The sequence below is a fragment of the Cariama cristata genome, unplaced genomic scaffold (assembly GCF_000690535.1).
Source record: "Cariama cristata isolate BGI_N322 unplaced genomic scaffold, ASM69053v1 scaffold27359, whole genome shotgun sequence".
Taxonomy (NCBI): Eukaryota; Metazoa; Chordata; class Aves; order Cariamiformes; family Cariamidae; genus Cariama; species Cariama cristata.
In genome coordinates, this window is record NW_009637855.1 from 1 (window position 1) to 9,730 (window position 9,730).

General features: G+C 38.1%; 1 protein-coding gene across 1 annotated transcript in view; it reads left to right on the plus strand.

Moving 5' to 3' along the window:
- Positions 1-1,059: 1,059 nt before the first annotated feature.
- Positions 1,060-9,730, plus strand: part of ATG4A (autophagy related 4A, cysteine peptidase) — a gene marked incomplete at its 5' end in the record, with an annotated part of 10,764 nt that continues 2,093 nt past the window's right edge. The window contains 10 exons of the mRNA XM_009708510.1: positions 1,060-1,170; positions 2,332-2,403; positions 2,759-2,857; positions 3,985-4,086; positions 4,619-4,691; positions 6,079-6,158; positions 7,175-7,362; positions 7,472-7,550; positions 8,448-8,593; positions 9,204-9,260. Coding sequence (XP_009706812.1) covers positions 1,060-1,170; positions 2,332-2,403; positions 2,759-2,857; positions 3,985-4,086; positions 4,619-4,691; positions 6,079-6,158; positions 7,175-7,362; positions 7,472-7,550; positions 8,448-8,593; positions 9,204-9,260 — 1,007 coding nt within the window. The remainder of the gene's footprint in view (positions 1,171-2,331; positions 2,404-2,758; positions 2,858-3,984; positions 4,087-4,618; positions 4,692-6,078; positions 6,159-7,174; positions 7,363-7,471; positions 7,551-8,447; positions 8,594-9,203; positions 9,261-9,730) is intronic.

Sequence of the window (9,730 nt, forward strand, 5' to 3'; positions counted from 1 at the left end):
ACTCAAAAATAGGCGATTTACACTGTAAATGCAGTGAGTGGTGACTTGTCTGACAGAGAAGACAGAGCACGGTGTAAGAAGTTCTTTTGCTCTGCGGATAGTCTTAATGCAGTTGATGATGTTTTTTAACAACTGCCTGCGCTGGCATGGGGAGAGGGGGTCTCCGCAGCGCTGGGGGCCTCGGATCAGGGGGTGCTCTGCCGCAATTTCACTTCTGCTTGCTACAAGATATAGTTTTACATGAAGTGGTGTTTTTTTGTATTTACTGGCTGATTGTACATTCTTTATACCGTATATACGTACACTTACTTGAAGAGTAACATATAATTGTGTTTGCTTTCAATTTCTGATTTTTTTAGCAGTATATTCCTTAAGATTGTTATCTAAAATAAATGATTTTTCATTCATTTTTACACTTGAAGGCCTGTTTCACTCTTCCAAAAAAACCCTGCTTTAATGATCTAAAAAATGATTGAACTGTTTTCTTTTAGTAGTACTGCCTATCATTTGTTATTTTACACTAAATAGATCTAGCATTGAATAATAACGTTAATACATCTGGGTTTTTTTCTGAAGTGCTTCAAGTTTCCAGTTAGGAAAGTAAAACCCAGTCTTGCTAACACTTTTCACATGCTTCCCATTAAGCACAAGGCCGTAATCGCTCTGAGTGGCAGTATTTGTACATCTAAGATCAAGCATGGGCACATACGCCGTTCTGCCTAAATTGGTTTTTCCTTTCCTCATTTCCTTGAACCAAATCTTACTCTCACTGCAGTCATCCTGAACTTCGGCTACTGGCTTCAGTCAGACTGCTTATAATCGAGGTGTCAGCCATGTTATTCTCTCAGCACTCGCCAAGGATCAAAATAAAAACCAGCCAAGACATTGGATATTTCAGTGTCAGAGCAACTTGTTAAAGGAAAAGAGTAAATGCAGCTGGCAGCACTGTTCAGAAGACCCAAAGACTAGCTACAACTAGTTTGGTCTAAGAACTCAAAGTTGTGCATAAAAGAACAAAGGGATAAAACTTGAGCTTGAATTTTGTGTGTTCCTGGTCAGTTTTATCTAGGTATGAAAACCAGATCACTATTTTGTCAGACTACTTAGAAGAATTTCCAGAAACTGATGAACCAGTGTGGATTCTAGGAAGACACCACCACCTAAACACAGGTATCTTTAGAATAAAAATGATCTGTAAAGTCTGTAGAGCATTCATAGACTCACGTGCAGCAGCAGCTCCTGATTTCCTTACATTCTCTAAATGTCTCATGAGGAAGTTTGTTTTTCTCCATCAAGAAGAAACCAACTATAAGCAGCAGTATTCATCCTATAATGAAACCAGAATTTTACCAATGTACTTTCTACCGTAATTCACACAAAGAGCTTGTACTTGTAACGAAGGCTAGTCAGGTATGAGGCTTCTGAACATAAAATGCCTCAGAAATAGATAAATAAATAACTTTTGGGGAATGTTCAGTATTACTTATGTTATTTTCCCTTGAGGGATGCTGTCTGCAGCCTGTTATTTGCAACTAAAATGATATTTCAAAAGAAGATGAAGAAATTAATCTAGGGCATGTACTGTATTTTGATGAAAATAAATATATGACCTGAAAGTTATAGCAGAGTGATGTATTTATATATCATATAAAAATAAGATTTCAAAAATGAGTTTTTCTCCGTGGGGAGAAGACAAGGGCATCCTCCTGTGTTGCATGTCAAAGGCGGTGGCCATCAGTGCAGGCGCGGTGTTCGAGGCAGCCCAGGGTACTGCATACAGCCTTGGTCAGCTGAAGGACCCCTTGAAAAGGCCAGGCAGGGCGGGGCACGGGGCCGGGAGAAGAGAATTCTTAAGAATTCTGCAGAGCCTTTGGGAGAATTCTGTAAGTGCATTTAAAAAAAAAAATAATTAATTAAAAATCATATTATTAACCTTTTCTTAAAATGACTTTGTATTGAATGTGGAGGTAATGCGTAATTGCGTGTTGGTTTGCGTGTAGAAATTCTTCACCTTTCTTAACTTGCTTTACCAGTTCTTTCCTGAGGACATAGTTCTCCATTAGTTGTTTCATTCAAGCTGGGCATAGTCATTCCAGACGCCTTGTAAAACTTCATTGGCTAATAATTATTTCATCCTTAATAAGTTAACTTTAATTAGCAGTCTACAAAAGCTCTCTGTGTTTAAACAGCTAAAAAGGTTTTAGGTATTAAGGATCTTATATGTAAAAGCTAAAAGGAGTCTTTCATGCACTCTATATATTGACTGTACAGGGAATTTTTCAGTTTTAAAAGTCTGTTTTAATGATTTCTTTCCTCTTAAAAATATTGCAGACAAATCTAAGTTATTGTTGGATATAAGTGCTCGTCTCTGGTTTACGTATAGAAGAAAGTTTTCGCCTATTGGTGAGTATGCAGGAGACCAGCTGCCTTGTTATAAATTAGATAGCAGGATTAGTGATGTTGTTGTGGACTGAAAAATTATTTTTACAGTATTAGAACATTTTGAGCATAATTTTGATTGTTTATGCAAACAAAATACTAAAGCTATTAAAAACTGTATTTATGTGTACCTGCATATAATCAGGTCTTCATGTTTGTAGAGCAAGCATGTAAAATTAGACCAGCAATATGGAAAGAAAAGGTCTTGCTCGGTGCCCTTTATCCATGGGACAGTTGTTAGAGATTTTAACTGAAATTTTCTCTGTGGTGCTGCTCTCTTTTTAAAGCCCATATTGACTGTAATGAACTTCTTTAATAGGAGGCACTGGTCCTTCGTCTGACGCTGGCTGGGGATGTATGCTGCGATGTGGGCAGATGATGCTGGCACAAGCACTGATCTGCAGACACTTAGGAAGAGGTGCGTACTGTTGCTGAGTGAACTTTTGTGGTGTTTGGAGACTGTTTCATTTTTGTTGTAGTTTTCCAGAAAAGCACAAAACCAAAAACTTGGTAGGAATACCCAAGTTGAGGCCAAGGGAAAACCTACCACTACAGGTCTGAGTTCCTACCTTCCTCTTTGTTGCTTACATAGCCACCAAATGTTCGCACACAGTGATTGTGTGACTAGTGACATAGTGATAGACATCATACATAGTTCTTCATAGACCACTCGCCTGTCGCCAGCCTGAGGTCCAAACCCCACAGCTTAGTGTAAGCTCTTAAGCCTGTATCAACACCTCCCATCCCAGGATCACAGGTGAGTGTCAGAGGTCTGGTCTGTGTGTAGCTGCCATATCAATTAAATTGTTACGGTTAGGTCTGTAATCCTTATTGTGCTGTGGTTTCTATGGCACATGCTTTGTGGATTTGTCTAATAACTGAATCCACAGAAGGATTTATCCACTTGAAGAACTGAATCCACAGAATGGAGGTGCAAAGATTTAACTGAAGGAGTAGGCAATCAAACGAATTACCTGAGAAAAACTCGAATATGCACTTGTAGTATGTAGCTCCTTCATAGCATCAGCCCTGCGTATGCACTTCTCTCTCAGTAAATGGGAGGTAACTACCTTAACGTTAGAAGCAACAGCATACGTGGCAAAGCTATGGTTTGGATTTTGCTACGCGAGAGGACCAGCATTGTGTTTGGACTTTGCTTTATGGATCTTATATCATTAGTTTACAAATGCTTACATTATGCTTACAAATCTAACAAAATCTAAACAGAACATGTCGTTTTAAGCAATCTTGGAAGTTCCCATTGCTATCAGTTCTCAGCAGTGATCACTCAGAATATATTTGCAGTTGACATTTTTTATTTTATTTTCCAAATTTTCACAATCTAGCCCATGATGATAAAGGACAGCTTGATAATAAATGACAAGCTGCAACTTATAGGAACTCTAAACAAAATGTAAATATTAAGAGATGAATTGTACATTAGTCTTTTAACGTCTCATTGTATGGCTTTCTACTATCTAGAAATTTGGTTGGGACAATGGAAACTTTATTATTTTTTAATCTGTATAACTTTTTTCCTGTAAGATTGGCAATGGGAAAAACACAAAAAGCAACCAGAAGAATATCATAGAATCTTACGGTGCTTTCTAGATAGAAAAGATTGCTGTTATTCCATCCACCAAATGGGTAAGAACACACATCAACTTTTTTTTTTCCCACTGAAATTCCTACTGTGTTGAAACTTTCTAATTTGAAATATGTTAATTCAAAATTTTAAAAAGGTGATTAAAGGCAATGTATATGTTTATATATAAATAAAAATGCATGCAAATGGGTACAAAGTGTAATAATTCAGAAATGTTATTCACCGAGACCTAGATAAATCTGCGTACTGCAATCTAGCTCTTGATAAAGTATGTAAGCCTTGGGTACCAGAGTTGATAGTATTAAAACAGAGAGTCACGAAGCTTATTGCTGTCATTTGTAATAAAGGACACTAATATTTGTAGTTCTCATTACAGTTTAGAAACTTTTTGCAAAGGAACTTGCAGTCATTAAGATTTGAAAAGAGCATAGATTGAGGAAATAATTGTTGTTGCTAAATACAGTTTGCAAAATATGTCAAAATATTAGTAGGGCATGCTAGTTAATATATATTGTGACTAGACTCTCTGTGGTCTTTTTTTTTATTATGTGTGTTTTCCCCTCATAAAAACAGCGCAGATGGGTGTTGGAGAGGGGAAATCAATTGGAGAATGGTTTGGACCAAATACAGTTGCTCAAGTACTGAAGTAAGTCAAATTGCACTAGCTCATTCGAGTGTACTCCCTGGGGGCAGCTAAGCTCAGAGACCACGATAAGGCCCAAGAGACAGTTTTAAAGGCTGATCTCCCTCCCTCTCAGAATCGGGAATATATATGCCATGTGTTTGCAAGTGCACTGCGGACCACGATGCTGTAGCCTGGTGGGCAGGTACTGAGTTGGGATTGGGCGAGTTCTAAATTTTAATATAGCAAGAGCCTGGGGAAGACCGGCAAGAAGGTCCCTCTTGCTCTACGGTCTACATGCCCTAAGCAGCAAGCACCAGAGAGACATATTCCTTTCCACAAAGTGGCACAGCTTTGACAGGTCAAGAGTGCCACCATGCAGATCAGAGTGGTGGTATGAAACATCAGCGTGAAGCCATCCAGGCCAAGGAGGGAACTGAACTGCAATTCCTCACTGCCTGAGCTGCAGTTCTGCCTCAAGGCTGCTGTATGAAACATGGGCAGGTCCTCCTCGTCTAGAAGCCACACTTGAAAGAGTTGACTTTGCTCTGTTTCAGAGGGATAGGTGCCAAATCTCAAGCGGAGGCTGGACTGCAGGTCCTGAGTGCTCAGCAGCAATTCTTTGCAGCCCTAGGACAGACACACATTCTGGAGAGAGAAAGAGAGGAGCTAAAGCGTGCCCTCGCCCCCAGCTCTTTTCACTTACAAATTTTTCATGGCTTAGTGCTCACATACAGGTTTTTCTGGCATATTTTAGACAGCTGACTCTGCCTGTGCAGCTTAAGAGTGTAGCTCCCTTCCCCAGAATTTTGGATTTCACACAAATGGACAGAAACCCGCGTGCTATAATGCCTCTCTCCTAACTTTTGGGTGCCGAAAACCTTTAGCTGATCTAGCTTTTAACACCCTGAGTCTGATGTCTGCACATGCACAGAAATGGTTCCACTAAATTTAGTGGAACTTCTTAAGCAAAAAGTAATGTGCAAATCTGGCACAGGAATTTTTTCCTTCTCTAGACAATGCCAGGCACAATGGGCAGGCTCCCATTACGGTGGCTGTTAAATGCAATAAAAAGTAATAAACCTAATTTTGTGGTTGAGCTGTTACTATCACTGCTTTTGGCAATAGCACAAAACAGTTTTCACATGGTACAGTGTGTGTGCTTTTCCTGGTGCCACCTTAGTATTTATTTTTCTAACTATATTAAACATTAAATATTCAGAGTTATCTTTTTATTACATGGAGACTTGAAAAAAATCCTACAAATATGTTTTTTCCAAAGAAACAATATAATTTTTTTACTCAAGAACTATCTAATTGTTCTGAATGAAAAGCTACCCTTGTGGTCCTAATTAGTTTATATTACTAGTATAGTATTTTAGTAATAATTAATTACCTTAATGTTTTCTAGGAAGCTTGCTTTATTTGATGAATGGAATTCATTAGCAGTGTACGTATCTATGGACAATACAGTGGTCATTGAAGACATCAGTAAGTGAAACAAGTGTCTTTCCAGGACTACTTTAGTATCTTAACAAATATTAAAGGAGGAGAATAGCTCAAAGTGACAGCAAATTTAATTGTTTTGGAAAACTTTCCATTTTGGCAGTGTTGGGTTTACGGTTGGACTCGATAATCTTAAATGCCTTTTCCAACCTAAATGATTCTGTGATTCTATGATTAGTTCTCTGGTTACAGTTTTTGATTAGACTGCACTTTCCTAAATGTATCTAAATATGAACAAAATACTTTTGGGCCATCCCTACTTGTTCCCGGGGTAAGAAAAAGAATAAAGGAAACACAAACCCAGATTTTTGGATGTCCAAAACGAAAGCTGACACAGAGCGATGTAGGCCTTTTTCGTGACCAGCTTACATACTGTGCAGTTTGGGAGAAGGTGGGAGTTTGGTCTATGCTATCTAAACTCCTACCCCAGCAATGGAATAAAGTTGCAGTACATAGAAATACAGAGAATTGCTTTTAATACAGAGTTTGCTGAAGAAAGAGATGGGCTTTTGTCAGGCAAAAGAGAAACCAGGGGCAGATCCTACAGAAACACATGGCCAGGCTTAATTTTCAGTTGTAAGAAAGGTGGGCTTACAAGTGGTATTTAGCCACAGCCTGTTTCTACTTAGTCCCTACTTCTGCTTATTTTATGTTTACATCACTGGAGGTGAAGAGTTCCCTGAAGAGTTTCTAATGCTATCATCTCTGCCATCTCATTTCCCAGGCAAAGCTTGACAGTATTAATAACGCTAGTAGTAAATGGAACTCCAGTCTTACATTTTCATCCCCCAGCCGATTAGCTCATGTCTCACCTATGTGCCAGCATATACTCTGCTAGAATTACTTGTACTAAATAGTTACAATTTCCATGCCCTGCTCCTTTTGTCTTAAAACAGGAGCTTTGTAAAGATGTCTGGCAAAGTAGCTTAATTTGTGATTGAGAGGAAGATCTGCTCGGTGTTCCTTGGTGTAGTCATTGATTTCTATTTTTATTCCCACAGAGAAAATGTGCTGGTGCCCTCCCCAGAGCAGCAGCGCGGCCCACAGCAGTGCGCATTTGCACAGAAGTGCTCTTGGCCGAAGTAAGAACACAGCAGGATTCTGCACAGGCTGGAAGCCCCTCTTGCTTATTATACCTCTACGGCTAGGGATAAATCACATAAATCCAGTATATATTGATGCGTTTAAAGTAAGGCTTTTTTCAGTGAATTGTTTGTTATTGTGAACTAAGTTCATGTATCTGTTATATCAATAAACAAATCAACTTCAATTTCTTTTTTCTCCCTTTGAACTCCTAGGAATGTTTTAAGATGCCACAGTCTTTGGGAGCATTAGGAGGGAAACCAAATAACGCCTATTATTTCATAGGATTTTTAGGTAAGGAAAAAAAGAAACTTATTCCAGGTATGCATATGATCAAAAGAGAAAGGGTTTGTTTTTTTGCAAGGGGAAACAGTAAGCAGTTTAAGCATGAGAATAGAGTAGAAGAAATGAAGAAACATACCTCAAATACTTCAGGAACAATACGATACCATCCTAACAGGAACAGAAAAGTAGCAGCAAAACTTGACGTAAAAATAAGTAATGATACAAGCACGAACAACACACTAAGAAAAGTGGATAGCATTCAACAAGTGTCAAATGTCACTACTGCTAAAATACTGCATTTTTCCTAATTGTTAATACTTCCTAATGAAGGGTGTCTTGTTTTATTCTGTTGCTTCACAGTTTTCTTAAATTATTTTCTTGTATTTCAAACTTTTTCTGATAGCAGTGTCTTTTTCACCTTCTTCCATGTCTTCCTTTATTAATGAAAGCAGTAGTTAATACTAGATTCAGTCTTTCAGATTTCACCCCAGTTTGATCCATAATTTTATGGATATTTCATTCTACCTTTGGTAAAACCTGAACTGTTTCAGTGAGACTTCTTTGTTCCAATTTCTGAATGAATGCCTAATGGGATTACAGATTGCATTTGTGGACATCCTGTACCTTTTGATCTGTGGAATGTTAGGGATTGTAACAGTTGAGATTTTAAAAAACAGCAGTGGACTTCACATAGAAAAAGGAAAGCGTGTGACAAAGGTAGAACAAAGCAACCAAAAAAATCTACAGTAATAGGTCACAGTAGAAAATTAAACTGGGGGAGATAAACTATTGTGTCTAACTTTCCAATTTTCTTAAAGACTCCCTAGCAGTAAAGTTTGGCTATGGACTATGATGATAATCTAAAGTCTCGTGCTTATCATTAATGTATGGATTCTATTCATACAGGCAACGAGCTGATCTATTTGGACCCTCACACCACTCAAAGTTTTGTAGATTCGGAAGAAAATGGCACCGTTGATGACCAGAGCTTCCACTGCCAGCAAGCCCCACACAGAATGAAGATCATGAATTTAGACCCTTCAGTAGCTTTAGTAGGTGTTAGGAAATAACAGATGTGTATACTTTATTTCTAAGTAATAGCTCTCTATATTGATAAGGGCAGTAAAGTGTTTCCTTGAGCGGAGTTGAGATCATAGAGCAGTCTTCTACGATCTAAAATTCAACATGTGGCAGTTGGTATATTAACTGCATAGGATACATTAATCTTAGGTCAAGCAGGGAAGTGACTGTTCGTATCCTAGGGAGGTAATTCAGATTCTTTGCTGAGCGGCATTTACCTTTTGCAAGAAGTATTCTGAAGGTCAAAGCAAGGAACTGAATCAGATTTCCTTATTTTATTCCATCGCTGCCTTCTACGCATGGTCGCTCTGGACAAGTTACATACTTAAGCTTAACTTATTTTACATAATTTACAAATCTTTAAATGGAATTACTTGTAGACATCTCACAGTATACATCACAAGAATAGAGCGGTAGTTGAAGAAATTAAATCTGATCCTGTGGTTGGGTTATGGGTGATTGTCACTGGAGACCTCTGTTTCTAAAGCTGTAAACAACACGCAAAGCTACCACAGCATCCTTCGCTCATTGACATATTATTATTATTTAATACAGTAGTAACTATGCATATTTTTTCCTTAGGGCTTCTTCTGCAAAGAAGAATGTGATTTTGATAACTGGTGTAGTCTTGTACAAAAGGTAATAATACTATTTTTATTTGCTCTGTATGAAATAATGTATACTTTTTTTTTTTAAAATGGAAATTCCCCTTACATCTTTCGCTGCATGCAAATGAAATGAGCCATCGAGAAGAATGCATTGATGCGTCAGGGTAAGCCAGTGCCACTGAATTGCTAATTGGTGCTTGTTCAGCATTTGGACAACCATGAACCCTGCCACTTGAAAAACGAGTGTAAATACATACCCTTAAAAAGTTTTTCTTTTTTTAGCGCTACTGTGTTACTGGCTGAAACTTAGTCATTTACCAAGAAATTAGTGTTAAAAGTATGTTTTTAACTGCTATGTGGTAGCAATTTATTTATGTGCTTCCTGATCCTTTTTTATTGTTTGACATAGTATATTATTATGTGTTCTAATTACGACTGCTAGACTCTGGTACCCCAAAAGATCTGATTCTGTAAGCACTGAATCCCTCCAGCTCCTGCTGA